Source organism: Micropterus salmoides, unplaced genomic scaffold, assembly GCF_014851395.1.
Source record: "Micropterus salmoides isolate LMB-PRFRI ecotype aquatic unplaced genomic scaffold, ASM1485139v1 Ms_hic_scaffold_19, whole genome shotgun sequence".
In the NCBI taxonomy this organism is placed as follows: Eukaryota; Metazoa; Chordata; class Actinopteri; order Centrarchiformes; family Centrarchidae; genus Micropterus; species Micropterus salmoides.
This window is the reverse complement of record NW_024041039.1, coordinates 6,831,899-6,856,729: the sequence shown is the minus strand read 5'-3', so window position 1 is coordinate 6,856,729 and position 24,831 is coordinate 6,831,899. Positions and strand designations below refer to the sequence as shown.

The 24,831-nt window shown below is 38.4% G+C and overlaps 1 protein-coding gene across 4 annotated transcripts in view; it reads right to left on the bottom strand.

Annotated features, from left to right (window-relative positions):
* slc4a11 (solute carrier family 4 member 11) overlaps positions 1-24,831 on the bottom strand; it is a 106,690-nt gene that overhangs the window by 46,025 nt on the left and 35,834 nt on the right. For 2 of the 4 annotated variants that reach the window (XM_038728773.1, XM_038728774.1), the window contains exons 2-3: positions 15,184-15,234; positions 9,919-10,035 (exon numbers count right to left, since the gene is read on the bottom strand). In XM_038728773.1, coding sequence (XP_038584701.1) covers positions 9,919-10,035; positions 15,184-15,234 — 168 coding nt within the window. The remainder of the gene's footprint in view (positions 1-9,918; positions 10,036-15,183; positions 15,235-24,831) is intronic. The other 2 variants (XM_038728775.1, XM_038728776.1) reach the window with 1 other exon arrangement.

Here is a 24,831-nt window from a genome sequence, read left to right as displayed (position 1 = left end):
GAACGAGCAATCGTTGGCATCTTCAACTGAGGCCAATAGGTTACGTTTGTTGAGTTTCCTGGGAAGTGACTGTAAGTGGGGGATAAGTGGTGGCGTAGACCCCCTCCTCTGTTCAGCGACGGCTTCTCAACCTGAGTGTAGATGGCTTCCTTGACACCTCTTTCAAACCATCCGTAAAATGTGGTGTCCTCTGTCCTTCAGATGTAAGTAAACTGCAGAGTCTTGACCTGAGGAGTTGGCCCTTCTGTGTTGAGCCATGCATTTGTGTAGTGGTTGTTTAGTCTCCCCGATGTAGGTCTGTGCATTCCTCACTACATTGGACCTTCTTCTATCCCCTTACAATTATCTTGTATTGATTGCACTTTTTGTTAACTCTTACTTCCTTTCCTAGGTATTTAACCCATTGATGTGATATATACCATGAGCTCTTACTAGCATTTATTGCTGCTCTTACTAGTATGTATTGTCAGTTGTAGATCTGTATTTGATGCACTGTTGATGCTTGTATGTTGTTCCTCAAATGTAAGTCGCTTTGGATAAAAGCATCTGCCAAATGAGTAAATGTAAATCCTCCTGAGTTTCTGATACTCCAGACACGTATGGAATCACAATGTTGTTGTGTTTGACCTTCTTTTCCTCCCCTGTAGTTTTGAAACGTCTTCTAGTATCTTCACCAAGTCCACTTATCCTTGACTTTTACCTTCCTTTGGATAACTATGACCTGGATGACTGACAATCTTCAGACATTTTAGGAATTGGCTTCTCAGGCAGATGGTCTATTCTGTAGTTACAGAAGATTTGGCGAAAGAATAAAGATGAGTAAGATCTCTGATAAGTATCAGACCAGTTTTGTTTTTGTTGTTGCATGGATCAATAACGAGCTGGGACTGTTACTGAATGTAACACGGGAGCGTGGCGTCAGAAAACAGACTGGGAGTTGTTGCAAAGTAAACGGCGACATGCACAGTACAAGTGTAGGCAGATGAGTGTTATCTGCACGGTACAGAATATTTTACCAAAACCCGGTCAGCAGCATCGCGTTTCTACTTTGCAAGACCCAATCAGGGAGCCAAGCGTAAGCGGCTGCATCAACGTTTCTAAAGTCTTCCGTTTTGGCCCGTCTTCACTAAAACGCCCTCCCGAGTTTTGAAACGCAAAACGGGGTCAGCAGGTCTCTGTTTTCATCATTGTAGTCTGGACGGGAGGTGCAAACGTAGCAAAAGGTCTCCATTTTAATTCGAAAACGCAGTAGTGTGGATGGTGGCCTGGGTTTTTTGTGTTATGTTCTGAGTGTGGGCCTTTTGATAGTCTTGATTTTGTGTATTGGTTGTATGTCTTTATGTTAAATCCCATGGATTTGGTTGTTACAAAAACCTAAAAAAATTACATTTTTACAAGAGCGTATAAACAGCACACAGACATCTAGTCACTCTACATAGACAGCAAACTAATAATTATAACCATATTACAAATTATATGTTTGCAAAATAGGTAATTTGCAATAAATGATTTTGCACAAATCACAGTTCTGTATACTTCTCTATTTCCCATGTACACTTTATTTCTCTTTTTACAGTAAAGATTTAAGGAGGAAAAAAATGACCACCGCTCACCCCTCCCTTTCCACTGTCTGCTCTTGTGCTAAATAATACGTGCGGTCCTTCATTTGTCCAAATTTCTCTTCTTTCCTTACATCTAATAAACCAGCCACTGCTGCCTCCAACTACTACTACCACCTTTACTTGTTCTTCTTCGTACGTATATAACGTAGTGACGGAACGCACTCTCTAGCACCATTTGGACTACTGTAGAAACATGGTGACTTCCATGTAAGGGACCCGCATCATATGTAGATAGAAATACGCTCATTCTAAGGTAATAAAAACATTAACTGTTCATTATGTAAGGTCCTTATACACTATAAACATAGCTATGAATATTATATTGCATTTCTGTCAATAGATCCTAAATATTACACACTGACCCTTTAAGTCAAAAAGTTACACTGAAATATTTAAATTTCATATTTCTTTGTTTTAATCTTGATGATTACGGGTTACAGCACATGGAAATCAAAACTTTAGTATCTCAATTTGTAATTCAATAGAATAAAATAGAATTTTAGATTACAGAAATGTCGACCTGAGAAGCGCTCTATTTATCTAATGAACTGCAAAGGTTTCCTGATCTTTGAATCTCTCCATCTGGTTCTGGTGCTCACAATGAAGTTTTCCATGATATTCACATTTTTAACAGGCTGTGGCTGCAGTGGATGTTGTCTTTTAGTATCCTTTGGGCTCTGTGCAGGCACCACACCTCACTCACTGATGTTCATATGATATTCTGGGCGGTTTTAATGCCCTGGGTTGTGTATATTCAATGCCAGTTTGTAATGTTTCAAGTCAGAATGCTTTGTATTGCTCCTCTGTGAGAGTAAACAAGAATATGGCACACAATTTTGCTTTTTAAAGTTTCCTTAAGTTCCATCAAAGCTGAAGGCTGCGGAGATCCTAAAGGTTCTCCATTTTATTTACTTCAGATTGTGAAACTTTACATTTTGAAATCCTTCAATGGTAAATGTTGATGTATGTTCATGAAACAAACCCCTCACAGGGTTATTAAGGTCAAGTAATGACCTTAGGCAATGACTAAACCCAGTGTGAGAGAAGCCTGTCCTTCCTCATGACTTTTCCACTTCAGTATTCAGCCAAATTGATTGAACTGAAATGGAACTGAGCCCAGGGCTGGCAGAAATATAATCACAAAATCAATTCTATTTATAGGGAGCCTTTGACAGCTTTATGACAAAGTTCTCTGAAGAGTGAAGAATGGATACGATTGTGTCAAATTATTAAAGAAAAAAAAACACAGACAACAAACAACATACTTGTATTACCAGCTGACAACATTTTTAGTAGGCTCTTCAATTTCTACTTTTCAACACTCACTTGAATAACTGCCATCAATCACTGTGTGTGATCTTTTCCTGATGCCACTTACACTAATACTGAGCCAGATGTATTACTGACTCTTCGGGTCACACACAAAGATGATGAGCTTTCTGCAGATACCTCCAGTATCTGCGCGTGTGTGGAAAGAGTGTAATCTATCAATAACCAATAACAAATCACAAAGATAGTAGAAAAAATAAACAGTGTATTAGATAACTACTGTAACAGTGACAACGCTCACATGCTAATATTTAGCAGGTACCATGTTCGTCATGTTCATGTATGTTCTTAAGTTTGATGATTCAAGAAATACAAAAACCTTTTAACAATGACTACATAGAAATCATGACAAGTAAATAATATTTTTTATCTGTATGAACTCAGACAGAATGAGCACACAAGAAAGAACAATTCAGTGCTTCAAAGATGAATTACATTTTTTTCCTCTGGATGATGATGACACTGTGCTAAAAAGAAAACTACTGCATTACTTAAGAGGCTGAGCTCGTATTCAGGACATTAAATCAAAAATGCTCTTTAAATAACTCAAATGTTGTAAGCCATTATAAAATGTATTTTTAGTGTTGTGCAGTTAAATATCCAACAGGCACGATATCATAAAGGTCAAGATTGAATACTGCCCCAAAAACCAGGCTGGTATGAGACCAGACTTACAAAAGTATCCAAAGCATAACAGCATTTTCTCTTGAAAGAAACCGCTGTTAAATATATAGAGAAAAAAATTATTAATTATAACATACAGATGTTTTTGAGATTAGATTTAGGTAGGAGCTGCTGTGTCTCTGGGTCTGATGTAATCACTAAGCTAGTTGCCTTTCCAAATCACTGCTTATGGAGCCAGACACGAGCTGATTAAAAGTCCTGTTCAGAGTCTTACATTGATTTGATATGGTGGACATATTCCACAGCAGCCTGTTGATGTGGAATCATGAAATAACATAATAATTTGTGACATAAATTAAAAGAAAAAACAGGCACGCAAACAGCTTATGACACTGGGATCAAATGTATGTGACAATGAGATCTTTTAGGGGGGAGGCAGGAATAAAAACAAAACACTCTAATCAACATTCAGCTGTGCTGTCAATGAATAATGCACTGAAAATCTGGGAACAGACACTGTTGGCCATGACAAACATTTTGCACCTGTGGGTGACAATTGTGTCTCATGACAAAAGAAATCAACATATTACAGCTGTATAGATGGAGAGGAGTATGGTAAAAACACTGCCATGTTTAGGGGTTTGGCTCAAACTAAAGCCAGCGGTGTCAATCAGTGGCTGGGGGTGAGTGATTGCTAATTATATAGCATGAGTTTATAGAATTGATCTACTGTCAAGAGATTTTGCCATACAGTTAATGCAATTCACATTTTCTTTCTCATCTTTTTGAAGCAGTCATAATTTATCATTTTATTCTGACAGTGAAGACAACGTAGTTTTTTGTTTTTTCCAGATACGCAATTCACTGGAACAGGTTTACGACATTCTCACGTTTTTTAGCCTTAAACAGTTCCAGAAAATGTAGTGTGAATTGGTAAATAAGCAAACACAGGCATGCTTACAAACAGTGTTTACTTTATCCAGCTAAACGATAAAGTACTACCACTTCTCAGTAACATAGTACCATTATATCGTGTACATTCCACCATCCTGACTTCTCTCCCTCTATTATCCGCAGTCCATTGTCTCAACTAGACAATGGCAAGCTTTAGGACAGGTGGTATAAGGTAGTAGGCATATGCGCGTTAGAAAACAATAAAACAACAGATATCTCATATTCCAGTATAAAATTACATATTCTGTGACCAATTTTATACACCCACTCCTACCCATGATGCTTTCATCTTGGTGACTCCATCTTAAGAGTGATATTTTCTTTCATGATCCAAATTATTTATATTCATTAAAAATAATTGCAATAATGTGAAACTATCTTTATTCTCTTTACTCTCAAAATTGACAACAGAATTATGTCTGAGAAATAATTCTATAATAAAAAACACATTTATGTTTCAGTTATTTCACTTCAGATTATGATATGATAACAAAAACTTAAGATGATTACATTGATACAACCTTGCTAAAGCTACAATTTAAGCTTCTGCCTTATGGTGTTGGCAAGGCTACAGTGAGGAAAATAAGTATTTGAACACCCTGCTATTTTGCAAGTTCTCCCACTTAGAAATCATGGAGGGGTCTGAAATTGTCATTGTAGGTGCATGTCCACTGTGAGAGACAGAATCTAAAAAAAAAAAATCCAGAAATCACAATGTATGATTTTTTAACTATTTATTTGTATGATACAGCTGCAAAGAAGTATTTGAACACCTGAGAAAATCAATGTTAATATTTGGTACAGTAGCCTTTGTTTGCAATTACAGAGGTCGTGTTTCCTGTAGTTTTTCACCAGGTTTGCACACACTGCAGGAGGGATTTTGGCCCACTCCTCCACACAGATCTTCTCTAGATCAGTCAGGTTTCTGGGCTGTCGCTGAGAAACACGGAGTTTGAGCTCCCTCCAAAGATTCTCTATTGGGTTTAGGTCTGGAGACTGGCTAGGCCACGCCAGAACCTTGATATGCTTCTTACAGAGCCACTCCTTGGTTATCCTGGCTGTGTGCTTCGGGTCATTGTCATGTTGGAAGACCCGGCCTCGACCCATCTTCAATGCTCTAACTGAGGGAAGGAGGTTGTTCCCCAAAATCTCGCAATACATGGCCCCGGTCATCCTCTCCTTAATACAGTGCAGTCGCCCTGTCCCATGTGCAGAAAAACAGCCCCAAAGCATGATGCTACCACCCCCATGCTTCACAGTAGGCATGGTGTTCTTGGGATGGTACTCATCATTCTTCTTCCTCCAAACACGGTTAGTGGAATTATGACCAAAAAGTTCTATTTTGGTCTCATCTGACCACATGACTTTCTCCCATGACTCCTCTGGATCATCCAAATGGTCATTGGCAAACTGAAGACGGGGCCTCGACATGTGCTGGTTTAAGCAGGGGAACCTTCCGTGCCATGCGTGATTTCAAACCATGACGTCTTAGTGTATTACCAACAGTAACCTTGGAAACGGTGGTCCCAGCTCTTTTCAGGTCATTGACCAGCTCCTCCCGTGTAGTTCTGGGCTGATTTCTCACCTTTCTTAGGATCATTGAGACCCCACGAGGTGAGATCTTGCATGGAGCCCCAGTCCGAGGGAGATTGACAGTCATGTTTAGCTTCTTCCATTTTCTAATGATTGCTCCAACAGTGGACCTTTTTTCACCAAGCTGCTTGGCAATTTCCCCGTAGCCCTTTCCAGCCTTGTGGAGGTGTACAATTTTGTCTCTAGTGTCTTTGGACAGCTCTTTGGTCTTGGCCATGTTAGTAGTTGGATTCTTACTGATTGTATGGGGTGGACAGGTGTCTTTACGCAGCTAACGACCTCAAACAGGTGCATCTAATTTAGGATAATAAATGGAGTGGAGGTGGACATTTTGAAGGCAGACTAACAGGTCTTTGAGAGTCAGAATTCTAGCTGATAGACAGGTGTTCAAATACTTATTTGCAGCTGTATCATACAAATAAATAGTTAAAAAATCATACATTGTGATTTCTGCATTTTTTTTTTAGATTATGTCTCTCACAGTGGACATGCACCTACGATGACAATTTCAGACCCCTCCATGATTTCTAAGTGGGAGAACTTGCAAAATAGCAGGGTGTTCAAATACTTATTTTCCTCACTGTATACCTCTGTAGCTCTGCCTGAGGTACCTCAGACAGAAAGAAAGGTCCAGTCATCTTCTCCTGTTCAGTAATGCTAGACAAATTTTATACCAACAAAACTTAATAGTGACAAAACTGTCACTATATATTAATGGGACATCCATCTATTTATGTGGTGATGCAACAGTACAATAATCAATAACAAAAATCCTCAGCTTTAACCAAAACAATTCATAAAGTCCAGAGATTGTGGAAACAATGGACAAGAAATTGTAATTCTTATATTTTTGGTTTTATAATATATAGTTTTACATCTTGGCACAAAGGTCAACATCTGTCACATCTGTCTATTTCACTTTGTATACAAAGAACAGAGTGGTACGGTTTAAATACTATTTTCAGACAACAGGTGGGAATAAGACCTCCTCATTCTCAGAAATCTTAAAAAACATTTACGGTTACAGGCATTGTATAATCTGACAGTTTACACTATACTACTCTAGTATTTTACGCTCCTGTTTTAGACCTGACATTCATAGCACCTGTCAAACTTGAGAATTTTCGCTGTTGTTGTCGTCTTCCTCTATCTCCACTCTCTTGTCAGATGCCTTAAGTGTTACTATGTATGGAGAATCAGTCCTAGTGACACGGTCACCTGTCACATTTCTCTCTCTTTCCTTCTCTCCCCATAGTGCACCTGTGACTGTTGCCGTGGCAACCGTAACCTGTTGACTCGTGGGGTTTCTGGTGATGGGGGTCAAAATCATCTGCACCTGAGGAGCTGTCTATCAAATCAGCACCTTCCATCAGGCCCTGGATGGACTCACAGAAATTAGTTTAAAGTTGTTTGAGGATTTTCTGGGCATTTTTCTTGAATGATGCCATGACTGCAGACGCACACTGCCTTTGAAGAATGTGCCTCATGTTATGATATAAAAACATAAATCATCTCCAAAAGGCTGAAGTGCAAGGAGTAAAAAAAAAAATTTGATATTGATCTCACAGTTGAACAGCAGAGGAGATTATTGACTGGAAGAGGCAGATTCAGAGAGAAAGCTAGCCAATTTTGTACTTTTTTCATATCTGGGCAAGCTGATTGTTCACTTAAAATGAGATCAAGTCAGAGGTCGCAGTTAGACGGCACTACAGGCACAGCATGACACTTTTATATGATTTCTTTAAAGAAAATTTCCGGGTTCTGTTCAAGAAGTAAGAAAACCTCATTCAAAGTCCCATTGACATTTGTAACAATGCTAATAACTAAATTCCAGCCTTGGAAACAGAGCCTCTCTCAAAAGTGTGGCTCATGTTGCTTGCTTCATATGTTTAGATAGATTTTTGTAATAAACGAGCTAACATTGTTCTTTTTTTAATATTTCAGTTGTTTCAATGAACACTATTTCCCATAAGCCCTAGACCTTCGTGGGTGAAACGTCCATGCTCAACAAAAAGCCAAGGGGCTACTTCAGTTTCAGAGAGAACACTGTAAACGCTGTCAGACAACAGAGACTACAAAATAAAATTTACTTCAGAAGAGCGCTTTCATTAATTTTTGAATATGGTCGATGACATGAGTACCCACTCTGCTGTGCTTGTAAATTTTTATGGGAGCTGTAGTTTGTCCTGTACTCAAAAGTAATCGTTTAACTTCCACACACAAAAATATGTCTATTTGCCTTAGAATATATAATGCAAAGCCCTTTTATGCACCAACTGAACAATACAAGATTCGGAATGAGTCTTCTGAAATTTGTTGTCATCTGTTGCTGTGTATTAACGTCTCGCCTGGGCTAAAGACAAAAAGGACTGGACTGCTGCTGAGTGGTCCAAAGTTATGTTCTCTGATGAAAGTAAATTTTGCATTTCCTTTGGAAATCAAGGTCCCAGAGTCTGGAGGAAGAGAGGAGAGGCACAGAATCCACGTTGCTTGAAGTCCAGTGTAAAGTTTCCACAGTCAGTGATGGTTTGGGGTGCCATGCCATCTGCTGGTGTTGGTCCACTGTGTTTTCTGAGGTCCAAGGTCAATGCAGCCGTCTACCAGGAAGTTTTAGAGCATTTCATGCTTCCTGCTGCCGACCAACTTTATGGAGATGCAGATTTCATTTAGGACTTGGCACCTGCACACAGTGCCAAAGCCACCAGTATTTTAGGGACCGTGGTATCCCTGTTCTTAATTGACCAGCAAACTGGCCTGACCTTAACCCTATAGAAAATCTATGGGGTATTGTGAAGAGGAAGATGCGATACGCCAGACCCAACAATGCAGAAGAGCTGAAGGCCACTATCAGACCAACCTGGGCTCTCATAACACCTGAGCAGTGCCACAGACTGATAGACTCCATGCCACGCCGCATTGCTGCAGTAATTCAGGCAAAAGGAGCCCCAACTAAGTATTGAGTGCTGTACATGCTCATACTTTTCAGTTGGCCAACATTTCTAAAAATCCTTTTTTGTTTTGGTCTTAAGTAATATTCTAATTTTCGTAGATACTGAATTTGGGATTTTCATTAGTTGTCAGTTTTAATCATCACAATTAAATGAAATAAACATTTGAAACATATCAGTCTGTGTGTAATGAATAACTATAATATCCAAGTTTCACTTTTTGATGATATTCTAATTATATGACCAGCACCTGTATACTTTGCATCACCAGGGAGCTGAAAGATGTTTAAAAGCTGTGTAGAGCTCTATGAACTGCAGAGTCAGGTGAAAATTCTCTGTGGATTCATCACTACGTGTGACCCCTTTCACATAGAAGTACTAATTTATCAATTCAGAAAAACAATATATCAAAAGAAATAAAAAATATCGATTGTCGCCTTAAAGAGTTTTAGCTTGAATTCACCACTTTGATGTGCGATATGTGCAACTGTGACAAGAATTTCCCCCTCTGAGATCAATAAAGTATTTCTGATTTAAATAAAAACAAACCAAAAGTGCCAGTACAGTCATTTACTGACTCACCAAACTGAGGTGTTTTTTTGTTACACAAAAATCATTTTTCCTCTCACATTGCCCAATTATTTTTCTATCTTTCTTCCTTTATCTTATCACTCATCAGCATTGTTTCTCCTCCCATCTCCTTCTGTCCCTAACCATTTCTTCCCCAGTCTCTTTGTCCAGCTGTTCTAATCCTTCCTTATCCCCACCACACACTCTCACCCCCGCTGCCTCTCACTCTTTATCTATCTCTCTCTGACTCTTACCTCTCTCTCTCTCTGTGTACTGACCTGGCCCAGGGCTGATCTGGTTGTCATAGAGGTGGATGTCATCTCCGCAGGCGATCGGCGAGTCCTGTCCCTCCTCTCGGCCCTCGCTGCCCTCCTCCTGCTCCACCTCCCGCTGCTCTGGGGACACAACAGCACAGGGTCACCTCTGGACCTCACCGTCTACCAGGCAGGGCAGCAAACTCACTTTTCACCACTAGTTATAATTATCATCATCATCTTCAGCCAAACTAGCTGTCCAGGAAGTCCAGAAATTCAATAGGTATTTACTGCATTATTTCACCGGTCAGCTTGACTTTTAGGGTAAAAGACCATAAAATAATGCTCTTGTATTTGCCAAAATTGTCTTTTGTTGGTCAACAATTCTTTTCAACTATACAGCAGAATTCAGTGCATAGATTCCTATATTGTATTTTACTGTATTTAAAAAATAAAATGAAAAAATCTGAGGAAAAGAAAAAAGATTTGACAGCGACAAGATATTGTTACAAGAAATTATGCTTTTCTGTGACAGCTTATCTGATAGTCACTGAACCACCGTGCCACCTTAATAAACATCTGGTGATAACTCCTCAGAATTATATGCAAATGATGTTTTGATGTCACCTGAAGTATGTCACGAGGAGGCTCGATTGTGAAATATGCACTCAGATTTCACTCCAGCTTTCCTTTTAACATAATTTCACAAAGAGTTTGTTTGGTGAAGTATGATGCCTGCAGTCCATTGAGGTTGTAAGTAAAAAGAATTAAGTACAGGTTATAGTAAGAAACAGGGTTTACTATAAGTTTGTTAATTATTTTCATTAAATTAATCTACTTATTATTTTGTCAGTTAATTATACATTTGGTCTACTAAAGAGAGAAAATAGCAATAATGGTGACAGTTCAGTTTACCATCATAGAAGACAAAGAAAACCAGGAAATCTTCACATATGAGAGCTTAAACCAGTGAATTTGAATAGTTCAATTATTACAGCTCTACATTTTTCATAATAGGTCCGATTTGGATTTGTAATCAGTTTCATGTTCAGACAGATCTAAATGTGATCAAATGCGCTTGTAAAAGAGCAGGGTTGAATTTTGGGGGGTGAACAATGTCTAAAACATTTAAGCATTAAACAAACCAAATATTCAGCGCGCTATGTTTTCAAGGTGACAAAAACAAAATGTCTGTCTGTAAAAAGAAGATATGCTTGATCACTCCTGTTATTTCTGTCCTTTTCTTTTGTAGCTACTGTGTGTGTATTTTGTGACATTATTTATTGGCGGATGTGCACCGTGCAATTTTATGCATCTTTACCATGTGTGTGCGCCAAACAAAATTTCAAAAATAGATGTGTTAACACAATGTTATATTTTATATTAACAAAATACAAAGTGAGTGAACAGAACTAATCAAAATCATTATTTGGTGTGACCACCTTTCCCTTCAAAGCAGAATCAATTGTTCTAGGTACACTTGCACATAGTTTTTGAAGGAACTGCAGGTAATTTGGCCCAAACATCTTGGAGAATTACCCACAGTTCCTCTGTGGATTTAAGCGACCTCAGTCTTCTTTAAACTGAATATATTTCTTTATGACTTTCACTGTATGTTTGGAGTCATTGTCATGCTTCAGAATAAAATTGGGGCCAATCAGATGCCTCCCTGATGGTATTGCATAATGCAATGCACCAAGTATTTGCCTGTACTTCTCAGCATTGAGAAGACATTAATTCTGACCAATTCCCCAACTCCATTTGCAAGGAACCTCCATCATGCTTCACTGTGGCCTCTCCACTCTCTATCCCTCCAGCGAACAAACTGCCTTCTGCTAGAGCCAAATATTTCACATTTTGACTCATCAGTCCAGAGTACCTGCTGCTATTTTTCTGCACCCCAATTCCTGTGCATACTTCAGTCGCTTGGCCATGGCCTGACCACGGTCTCTAAAGTCTTCAACTTTGCCCATTTCTTTGTGCTTCTTCAAAAGATCTTGGACAGCACACCTGGAAACCCCGGTCTGCCTTGAAATTTCTGCCTGGGAGAGACCTTGCTGATGCATTGTAACTGAGTTTACTTGGAGTCCTACACAGCTGTTTCTGTTTCAGTTAATGATTGTGTTTCAATCTACATATTGAATTCATGGTCATTAGCACCTGTTTGGTATAACTGTTCATATTCAATTCAATCATACACCTGACAATATCCCTACAAAATCTCGGACTCTGTACAAGTGTACCTGAAGAATTTATGCTGTTTTGAAGGCAAAGGGTGGTCACACAAATATTGATAACATTTTTTCTTCTTTTCAATCACTTTGTATTTTCTTAATTGATAAATATGATCTATTAACATGTCTATTAGCATTCTACTTGACAATTTTTTTCCACACCTGCCTAAAACCTTTGCAGAGTACTGTATATCATTTCTATTACACGTACACACACACACGTAAGACTGTAAGGCATAAATAACTGTAAGCAGAGGACCTCTACATCAAAAATTACACTGGTTAGTGGTTGTTTTGATATTAACAGGTATTTCATGACTCAGCAGGTAGACAGGTTTTTATCAGGGTTTTCTTTGGTGTGTAATGGACAGAACTGTATGGTTGAATGCATCACAGCACCCGGCCAGGAGCCTGTTTGTATGACTCATCCCATTCTCTCACGTCTCTTGACACAGCAGCCCCTTAAATCCAATCCTACAGTAACTAGTGGGCTCCAAAATATAATCCAGTGATCGGCTTGATGCGACGAGAACAATATCTCATACTCGTGCTCTTTATCTGCTGACCTTATCTCTGAGGGGCCCCCAATTTCAGTTCATTCAGTTTGTCTTGCATCAGGATCATCCCTCAGCACTTGACATTATTTGAACCTTGCTGTGTCGTCGCCTTGCCTGCATCCCTCTGTGCCTCAGACTCACCGGCTGGGCTCTGACTTTCAAATCACCTTGGGAGAGAACAGCAGCTGCAGAGCAGGAGGAACAAATCGATGGTTTTACTCCAAAATGCAATGGTTTTTAAAGGTTTCTTATGTATGACTATTTTTGCAGTTTTTAAACATTCTATCCCATTTGCTTTTTACTCTTTGTTTATGTTTATATATTTATTTTTAATAATAAACTCCAAATACGCAATTATTACTATTCAGGATTAGGGATGATTGCATTAAAAATCATTATCTATTCTTTACATGTCATTTGAAAAATAAATGAAATCAATTCCGCAGCATTTGAATTCAGACGAGCTGCGCAAGAAGCCAACTCACCCTCAGTAACTGAACAGTCAATACAAGCATGCAACATGTAGAAGGAACACGGGACGGGATTTTTGATATGAAAACACTGAATGATTGATAGGTTTCCTTCAAACGGTGTGCAGTGTTCTGCAGCAGCCTTTGAGATGTGTTTGGAGCCGTGACATACAGAAACACTATACAAACAGCCGCATTAGAGCATGTTTGAATCATTAATGATGTTTTTAACTCGTATGCTGTGTGTTCTAAGAATTATTCAAAGAAGATACACGACTGCCATTGTTACGTTATCCAAGTCTGCAAGAAACCATAGCATTAATCTGTCAATTATTGTTCTGCTCAAATCAATTATTCGAGTGACATAAATCTAATTATTTAGCAAAAATGCCCTATATTTCCTACTTTCAGCTTCTCAATTAACAAGTATTTTTTTATTTTTAGGATTCTAAAAGATTTGAAGTCAACCAATTAAGAATATTCAAAAAAGTGTATGTTTTATAAAATGAACAAAAGAAGATGCCAATTGGATAAAGACAGCTCCGTGACATAAACATTAGTGCACTTTTATGAGTAATAAAATCCTCTAGAGCCATTAAGATTATGTTGGCCTTTCCCTGTGTGAAACTTAAAATACTGATGACAGCTAAATTACAGGGTTTCCCCAAAGTGTTTACTGCAGGGACGGGCCACCTTGCATGAACTAAAGACCACCCACCATAAATAAAAAAAATTAAGCTTCAGAGAAAACAGATGAGGTATATGGAAAATTCCATATATTGAGTGTGGCGATTGATTAGGAAGTTATTTACTTAATAAAAAGATCATAAAATAAGTTGTGTAAGGATCTGTGTGGTTTACCACGTCTGCTAAATGATTTTCTTGGGGAACCCCTGAATTTAATTGCTATAAAATGCAATATGAGGAAGCTATAAAGTCCAAAAAAACTCATAACATAATTCCCTCGATACATCACATCAGAAATCTCGACACTGAAAACCTTGTTCAATGAATCCTTGTAATCATCAAGGAGAGATCACACAGACAAACACAAAGTTATTTCCACACCAATTTTGTAATAATTCTGTACATGTTTCACTTTTTTAAAATCCCCATTCTACAAACATTGCATGTTTGTTGTCGGTTTTTTGTTCTGTATACTCAGACAAAAAGAGCATGACCCAAAAATGTGCAGCCATAATCAGATTCATTTACGGCTGCTTACCAAGCGCACTAAATGAGCACATTAATAGTTGACATGTCTCAGTAACATATCAACTATTAACATACTAATGAAGAAGGCAGTGGTACAACAGGGCCACTTCTACAGTGCAAGACGTACAACAAATATTATTTTTCATTTCACCCTGCTCACAGTCTTTGGTCGTCAAGTGCATTTGAAGAGCATTCGGCTTCCAGACCAACCTTCACTAATGATCCTTTGAGATGACAATGGTTGGATAATGCAAACAATAATGTAATTGCATTTATATCCTGATAAAAGGTTGACTAATAAAGACAGTTTTTGTTCAGCTGCAGCAGGGTGCCTTCTGTGGTTCTGCTGAGTGACTTGGTGTGTTGCAGGAGGGGAATAATTGGCTGGGGGAGAAAGGGAGATCCAATGCAAGCAAATTCTGTCCTGACTGCTTGTGCTGCACATACTAATTGGTAGCCTCTCCTTGGCTTGAAGGTAATGAAACTGCTGTTATCATAACAGCCGGAGTAAAGTTCATTATTTATATCCAAATGCAGTGGAGTGTGAGAGCTGGAATAGTTTTCTGTGCCTGTGCTGAAGCTCTAATCTTTAATTCACATCTTCCACTATGGATATGCTGTACAATGCACATTATTGGCGGCATTCAAATTAAAAAAAAATATCCTTCTACCTTTCTTTTCTCCATTGTGATGAGAGGATCACTTTTTGTGCACAACTCATGGATACCTTATTATTGGTTTCTAGGCCTGGGTAATCCTGAAATGTTTGTGTACAGTGCATTTATATATGTCCTGGTGATGGCTCAGACTCACCCATTTCTTGAAAGAAGTATCCATTCTTGGACATCCCAGAGGGAGGTGCCTCTGTAGGAGTGAGCAAAACAGAGAAAGACAGTAATCACTGAGGTGAAACTAGGTAACAGGCCCTGCAGGGAGTAATTTTCATTTTGAAACGAGATACCCATTATTAGCTATTATTTTTACACAGTAATTGTTGGTATGAGAGGTGGTTACAAATACAAATGCAAACCATTATCAGACCCTTGTTAGTAATTTAGTGCTGATGTTCAAGAGGGAAAGACCCGTTTATTTAAATAAAGCATTTCATGGATCCAGGAAGTAAATGTTACTCATTCATTCACTCAGTTACATACTTATGATTAAAGCATCTGCCCTCTAATGGCCCTTAGGAGAAATGACAATGCCTACTGATGACGCACTGGAAACTGCAATACTGCTAAATCGTGCAAAGGTTTTCATGATGCTTTAATTTGCATATCACTACAAGTCCTCCAAATTAAATGACAAAACATCATTTGAAACTGCTCCCAATAAGACAAATATTTTATTTATCCCCCCCCCCCTCTCCTTTCAAACCATGACAAACATAAAAGCATTCGTATGGTTATTTTTAGGGACAAAACGACTTGGTTAAAGATTGTGGTCATTGATAAATGTAACGAATGTTTACCCTTGACAAATGTCCACCCTGGTGCACAATAAAGAAACATTCTATTCTGTCTGTAGAAAATGAGAAACAAACAGTGGTCTCTTTGTGTAAAAGTCTGGCATTTTGTTGACCCATCCATCCACCCCAACCTCCTTCCTACACAAACTTTGTAGCTTTATAATGCCATAGTATTTCCTCCCTTGCTCCCAAGCAAAGAGTAATCATTTCTATAGCTGCTAGAGGTGTTTGTCAGTTGAATGTAAACATCTGTTGTTCTTGTTAGTAAGACTTTATTATCCCCAGGGGGAATTCCTTTTCACAGCACTGCACATCACAGAGAAGATACACATCACCACACACCAGTTACAGACAGAAATGCATGCAATACAACAAACAGCACACAGCGACAACAGACTAAAACATCACCAACCAGGGACCTTTACCTGCACCCAGACAGCATTACAGTGAGGTGGGAAATGAGTGGGTGTGTGATATCCTCTGCTACTGTATTTGCAATGTGTGTGAGCTCTGAGAGGTTGGGTGTTGGGATGCCTATATTCTTGGCAACAGTGTTGGTTAAGCGTGTGTTTTATCCGCTTTAGGACAGAGAGCATGTTAAAGAAATAGGGGAGCAGTAGATGGGTTGCTTATTCCTCAAAAACAATAGTCTATCATATTATGTTTTTAGTTCTTATGCTACAAAAGCAGATACCAATAACGTACAGTATACACAGCCTTAAAAATCACAGCAGTAATATTCCTTCTCAAAATTCCAAGGATTCCTAGGAATTTCTTTTTATCAAAATGTTGTCATTGATTGTATGTAATGATGATGATAAAGCACGTCCTATATACATTTTTAAATCCATCTGAACAACAGCCAAACCAAAAATGATTTGAATGATTATATCAATAACCAAAATGGTTGCTAAGCCGGATCACTTCGACAGAGACTTGTGAAGATTTGCCAACAGAGAAAAAAAAATTAGCTGCTAAACCATAAATAGACTATATAGACTGCGTAATACAGAATTTCTATGTAAAACTCAGAGACACTAAGAGTGAGCACAAACAGCGTAACCCTGTAGTTCAACAAGACGACGAAAAGAAGAATTCACTTTAGGGGGAAGCGTTAACAGAAACTGCAAGGGTTTTATTCCTAACATGTCCATTAGGTAGAAGAAATGTTAAAAGTCATTGAACATACGCAATACACACTCTTTCCTTCAGCAAAAGGTCTTGACATTGTTAATACATTCAGTGATAATCCATACTGAGTTTTGCTTCCAGGCAAGCAATCATTTTGCAATGGTAGGGTGCAGCATTTTTAAAATGGTGGATATCTCATTTTGGAATTAAACTTAATCTGGCGAAGAGCTCCACTACAAATAGGCTACACAGAAAGGGAATTTAGAGTACAACATTTCAAAGTGTTTGTCACGCGGCCCTGTGGATGCGTGTAGCATGTGGATGGCACAGAAAGACGAGGCAGATATGGAGAGGGGATACTTTGAAGGTTATTGAGACATTGTGGGCTCATGCTGAAGGAAAGGGGTGGGGGTGTGGGGGCGGCTGCTGCACTATCAGACTTCAGTGAGGCTTTTCTTCAGCATTATGCCAATATGTTTACATATTCATCCTATAACCAAAAATCAACAGCGTGTCTTGCGGGTATTTCCCTGACTGCTACAATCACAGCCATCCCAGACAAAGGGACTGGGAGAAAATGACACACACACACACACACACTCCTGGGAATTATAAAAATGATCCTTCACTTTTGGGGTGCGAGATGGAGAAAAAAAAAACTGCTCAAGAGCAAAAGAACCGGGGATTAATTTATCCCACAACAATTAGCTTGTTTAATTTACATAATTATGTAGATGCTTGGTTCTGCAATAGCCATTTGCATTTTTCAAGTTTCCCTCCCTGGCACTTGAACTCTTACTGCCATGGTTATTGATATGTATTTTTAAATCCTGTCTACAAACTCGCCTTCTTTCTGTGTTGTCCAGAGAATTTTAAAGAATAGCTTGAGATCTTGGGAAACATGGTTATTTTGCTTTCTTGCCAAGAGTTAGATGAGAAGAATACCCATGTCTATAGGGTATTGAGCTTTATAGCACAAAGACTGGAAACAGGGGGACACAACTAGCCTGGCTCTGTCAAGTACCTCTAAAAGCTCGTGTGGACTACATGACTTTCAGCGTCAGCTGATCGCCCTGCTGTTCACACTACACAACTTGCCATCTTGTGACAGGAGTCTTGAAGTCTTTGTGACGTTCAAACTACGTGACTGTTCGGTGACAGGGTGAAACACTTAACGAGCTGACAACGACTCTGTCACCCGACGCTGTACTCCAAACCACGTTTTGTAAAGAAAACTTGTGAAATGTTAAACGGGAAATGACGCAAACCTACACATGAAACAGCTGTTGTTTGTCATTATAAAGTTACCAATTATAAAGACAAAACATATGGGTGAAAGAAAGGATTAGCACAGGCAGGTAGCAGGGATCGTCTGAGCTACAGAGAGAGCTGGAGGTGAGTAAAAACTGTTTTGCAGTGAAAAAGTAGCTTCCTGCTTTGCCAGGTGCCTGCTCTCATTGGCTCGTTGTGATGCATCGTTCACACATAACGACTGCCGACCGCTGATCGATCACTTATTTCCCCCCGATCACAGCCTGACAGTCGCCGAGCTCTCAGACCAGCAAATCGGGCTAAAAATCGTGTAGTGTGAACTAGACTTAAAGCTCACTAATTAACATAAAAAGTTAGTTCAAACCATACAAAAAAAAAAATCTGAAAAAAATGTTTTTTTAGGGGGTGTTATATGCTTTAGTAATTCACTACGAGTAGCCAAGAAGCAGCCCAGGATGAAACACCTGTCTTTTTTTTGTGTGTGTGTGTGGCGGGGTTAAACAAATGAGATGTAAAGTTTTAATTTATGAATTTAGGTTTTTCTGCCAGGTTAGATGTTCCCAGTCTTTATCCTAAGATAAGCTAGTCATCTCCTGGTTTCAGCTCCATATTTAATGGACAGACACGAGTGATCATCTTCTCATCTCTAAATGGTATCACATATTGTAAAGACCTCTGGTTAGATAAAGTAATATCTGCCTCTTTTACTCTTTATCCAGCAGTAAAGAAACATTTTGTCTAATTGTCTCAAAACGTATTCACATACATCAAAACTGAAATGAGATGAAATGGAATAAATTGATTTATCAGTCCCACATAGTGACCTTCAAAACCATCGGTTTGACTGGTTACTAATTACAGATGAAGGGTTTTAAATGCCAAGAGCTTTACTCTCTCACAAAACCCAGATATTCTTAATTTTAGCTAGTAATTCTTTACCTCACATATGTAAAGTGATAACAGAACATTGGTTTGCAGTACACCAACATCCTACTAACCCAGGTGAGTTGACTGTCTTTCCTTTTCATTTCAAACAATGAAAACAGGACATTTTTTGGTTGTAGATCTTTCTGATTTATGACAAGAATCAACAGAAGAAAGTTAGTCAAACAAAACTCCCCAGTGGGTTTTTTTTCTCCCAACCTAGCTTCCTGAAATATCAAAATAAAAAAATACAAAATCATTTCTCTCATCGGAGCTGCAGCGTTAACACAAACATGTGGAAACATTTCTCCGACATCCTCTGCTGCTTCTGTATTACTTGCTGTGTTTGATAGTGATGTCAGTAACATAAACATAAATTTTCCCTACACCTTCCTACACAACACAGACAGGTCGATCACATCCCTGTGGTGCAGCCTGCTTACCTGCAGCTACTTTCAGAGCACAAACACTCAACTAGGCTATGAGCATAATGGATATACAGCAATATATAATATTTTGGATACTCTGGGTTATTTTCCTCACGTGCAAAATAATTTTTTTTACACTTTGTTTAGACATTTTTATATGTGCAGCTAAGTAAACCAATAGTCACTCACAGTTCAGAGGCCTCAGGCACACAAAGTTCTTGCATCATAGGGTTCTAGTCTAATACATTTATTTTTCCTTTTCTTGTCTTACACTCTTTCTCAACTAAAATGCAAGTAATGATATTATTGCTGATATTATAATGGTTATGATTATTAAGCTCCTTTCAGGCCTTTTTATATTAGTGTGATGTTAATTTTACATGTCAGTCACTTGTCTACATAAATTGACAAATAACTTTTACGTACAAGTCACAACGCCAGTCATACTCCATAATGCTTCTAACACGACATAAGTCTGAATTGAATTCTGCCACATTAACGTAAAGGCTACAGCATCACAAGGTCAAATAAACTAAAGGAGATTAAATGCACATCATGTTCCACCTTCTGAAGAGTTCTGCATTAAATGTAACAATCAGTTATCTCTTATGCATCGGATTAATAAACCACAAAATACTGAGTGAGACAATTTTACAGTAAGTTGTTGAGGTAATTTCATTATAGAAAAAATTTATTCTTCTTGCATTGTGGGGCAAGTGGTAGATAAAACAAAGAACAAATCAACAGAGCTGCAACTAATTATTATTTTCATTATGAATTAATCTGCCAATTATTTTCTGAATGAACCGTTTAGTCTTTAATTGTTTAGTTAATAGTTTATGCCAAGAATTGTGTGAAAAAATTACCAGAATCTTCAAATTACAAGTTTTGTCTGAGAAACAGCCCAGAAACCAAAGATATTCAGTTTACTATCACATATGTAAAAGAAAACAGAAACCAACAAATGTTTGGCATTTTGGCTTGAAGAAAATACTCACAATTAATTATCAAAATGATTTTCAACTTATAATCAACTTGTCGTTTTGGCTCTAATAATAACAACCAGATCAGCACTCCATTGCTATAATTTCAAATTTTCATTCACGTCATCTGCATGGATGAAAAAAAACTTCATGTCACTCAACTAACTGGGAGCACAAGTCTGTTGCGAGACATTATGATCCAATAAAGAGCATTGTTCTAAATTTATGCACCCAAATAAGCAACACTAGGCGATTATACTAATATATCCTTTTATTAATATTTTGTAGACCATGAACTAGGAGTTACATGAGATGTAGTTCAGACTGCTTTATTTGTTTTTGTTATGAGTTAATACACTGTCTGCTCTAATGGGCTGCACACACATGCATGACAAAGCTGACTTTAACCTACTTCACGCTCGGATGGTATTTTAGAGACAGGCCCATTATCAGTCATAAAGGCTATTCTCTTGTGAAATAGGATGCTGATTCACTTAAATTGTGCAAATTGAGACATGCTGACAACCAAAAGATTCACTGACTACACTAAAGGTATAAGGACACCTGCCCCTGTAAGGTACTGGGACTAGAGGCCAACCAATATAGGATTTTTAAGACCAATAGCTATTTTAATGTTTGATATCAGCCGAAACACATAACATAAAGAAAGATTATTCCTAACATTTGTTATGTGTGGTTATGAGACTCCACCAAGATAACATGACATAATGCAGTTTAAAAGTAAACTTGTTGAAGTATGTTATTGTGAAATATAAAGTAAGTGGAAGTACATTTCTGCATGGTTTGACAGCACTGATGTTGATTTGGCCGACTCAGGAACAACCCAATACCCCCGCAAAACCAGCGCGCTCAGTGTTTACAGCGAAGAGATAACTCAGGACAAGTGCTACACACAGCTACATCACTGGCGATAGCATCCTTTGCCAACTCTGGTAAAGACAAAGCTAAAGTAATTGGTTAAATTGATTAGGTTAGAAAGGTAAGAAGTTAATTTAATGGTGTAAAAATAAAGTAACTTAAAACATTACACGATCATTTATATTAGTAGTTGAAGTATAATTTTAATTGAATGGTAACTAATTTCACAGTTACCAGTATCCTTGTTACAAGGGGTGTAACGATTCACCAAATTCACGGTTCTGCGCCACGGTTCGGTTGATACCTCCATTTATTGTGGTGGTGGTGTTGTGGGGGGGGCATTGTTATTATTATCATCATTATTTTCCATCTTTGATTAATTAAAAACAGTAACTTGCAAGTATGATCACTCAATCATCAGGTTGCGTTAACTTTAAATACAGTGTTTACATGTAAATACAGTGTCGACAAATACTTTACTTGGGCGGGCTGCCCAGGTATGTTATCAGCTGCCTAAGTATATTTACCACGTTTGTTTCAATCTACATGCATCGCACTTCAAAAGTGAATTGCGGGTGAGTTTATTAAACGCGGTGGCTTTATGAAGCGTACTGCTCATGGAGAAAGTGAGCAGAGCGGAGACACATACAGAGAAAGAGAGAGGCGGGGCAAGCCCCTGTGTTTGCAGTGAGAGATGTAGTGTGGGGTGTGTGAGTGTGGGCAAAAGAGAAGTGAAGAGAAAGGGAACAGATTCAAGTAGTGAATAAACACTAAAATAAGGTGGAAAATTAACTAGAATAACCTACTATCAATAATATATCTTACACTGCAACCGCCTCCACCCCCCAGCTGGCGCCGCAGTTAACGTTACACTGTCATTATGAGAGCTCAACAGTTAGGGCGTGTCACGGTTCTGTTCCTCGGAACAGTAACACCAGACAGTGGACTTGTGTGTCACGGTTTCGGTCTCGGTTCTACTATTATTACAGTCCTACTTCTTACTGTACTGTAATCTTTACTATAACTTCTAAAGGTCCAACCCTTGTTTATGGAATCTCATCATTATCTGATTTGTAATCACTATCACTGAATCTGTTGTCCAGTACTGTTTCACAATAGTTTCCAATAAGATCTTCAAAGGCTAATTGCTGTCTTCAACCTTTACGTGGAAGAGTGCTTAGCTTGCATGTAACTGTGTACCTACACTCGTAGTGCCAGAAGAGTGTGTAATGATTTGTGAAAAAACCTTGCAGATGCAACACAATTTCTGAAATAGTGGAATTTATTTTACTGTACTATTCACTTAAGTTTTGGAGCAGGCATAAGTATTGTCATGCAAACAGTAAGGATCATATCTACATTTATTTATGGCTAAATGTGTGATGTAAATGAGACACAATAAAAGGCACACATATGGCAGTTGTGAACATAAAAAACTTTAGATGTCTGGCCTATGGTTTTTCATTTGACAAAGAAATACTGACTAAATTGTTCTATTTTTTCCAACACCATACCACATTTTGGTGTCAGGACTCTCACTAAAGACAAATCTAACTTCCTCATGCTCAGTATGCTTCTTATAATGCACCCATACGATACAGGTTATCTCACAACTATAAATGAGAAAGTTCATGTAAAGAGGCAATTCCCCTGCTCATTTCAGATTGGTCTGTTTTTTCCAAGCCAAGTTTTTTTGAGGTGCGTATTAAAAAACTCATCAAGATCATTTATCCTTCACAACCAGTTAATGAAAGTTCATTTTCTGATAAAATAAATACAAACAGTGGTTAAACAGAAGTAACTGGTGAGACAGTTCTTCCTGGAAAAGGCACGTTAGAAGAGCCATGCAAAAAAAAATAAATAAATAAAGAAGAGGAAGCTGTGTACTTGCAAGCAGGAAGTCAGAACTGGTTAGAATAGCATCGCACATACATCTCATCGCTTTCGCTGATCTACTGTGTGTGTGTGTGTGTGTGTGTGTGTGTGTGTGTGTGTGTGTGTGTGTGTGTGTGGGTCGGTCCTTTCATTATAGCCCAACATATACATGAGGGCAATATCTGATATCTTGATGCAATGTCAGTACATGCCACATGACAAACACTTTCTTCCTGATAAACCCAAACCTTGGTCTGATACGAGTTATCTGCAGAAAAAGACGAGAGGCAGCTGCTTGTTGCCTTTGCAGTGACTGTGGTTTTTGCATCAGTTCAGCGACAAGTAAGTAGCAACACAGCAAGTAACAACTGTTTGACAAAGACAGACAGAGGGGTTTCAGCAGTGAAAATGTTACAGATGATGTTCCTGTGTTTTCTGTCTCTGAAACCACAAATACTCCTGTGGGCTACAAATCAAACACCAGCCGACCCTACCCTTCTTTGAATCCCCTTTTTGATTCTTGTGTTCTCAAAAGAGAAAAAAAAATGTGAAGGGAACATGACTTCCCGCAGACCTTAAGAAGAAAAACAAAAACAAAGGGGTACATTCAAGGGTAGTTAGTGATACGGATGCCCAGGGCAAAGATTGAGACGTAGCCCACGCGGTTTGTGTGTGTTCCCACATTTAATATGATTTACCACCTCTCTTACCAAGTTACAAAGCGCCATTACAGCTAAACACTGCAGGAAACCCAGTCCTTCCCTGCCTGGTATGACAGTCATAGAGAACAATACTGTTACTGCTCGTTCTAGTAAACAAAGCCAAGTCAGATTTTTCCGTGAGGGACTATAAATGCTCTTCACTCATTTCAAGAAGATAATGGTACTTTAAGCATATTCTTTATTACTTCTAATTTCTAGTTTCAACACAGAGAGTCAACTCAGGGCACAAAAGCATGATGATGGAAATTCTGGTGACTAAAGGCACATGTACAATCCTGTCACAGTACAGCATAGGGTGAATTTTAGTAGTAGTAGTATCAGTGGGTGGAGCTTAAATAATGGCCATCACCTCTAATCCCCTTTAAAACCAGCAGGTGGTTAAGTAACTGGAGCAAGAAACATAATGCCAGTAAAAAGTGCATTTATCGGGAACTATTTTCAGGCGAAATATCACTAGGCTTATCCACCTTTCAAGGGTTTTTTGTTTCCCTCAGGACACATCCTGAGATTGCCCAGTTTATTGATAAATAATATTCACAATATTAGGAAAAATGGTGCATAAACCAAAGCAGTTTGACCTTTGTTTAATTACACTGTGTGTTGCTTACAGACGCAATACACCTTACATTCTTGTTGCTGTTTGATGGCTTAAGGTATTTAATCAGCAAAAAGGGAAGGGCCTTATACATTCAACATGCAGTTTTTGAAAAATTTATTTGTAAGAATTACTCATTACTCTAACCCAAAACAGACTCTGCCTTAAATTGTATAAAAAACAT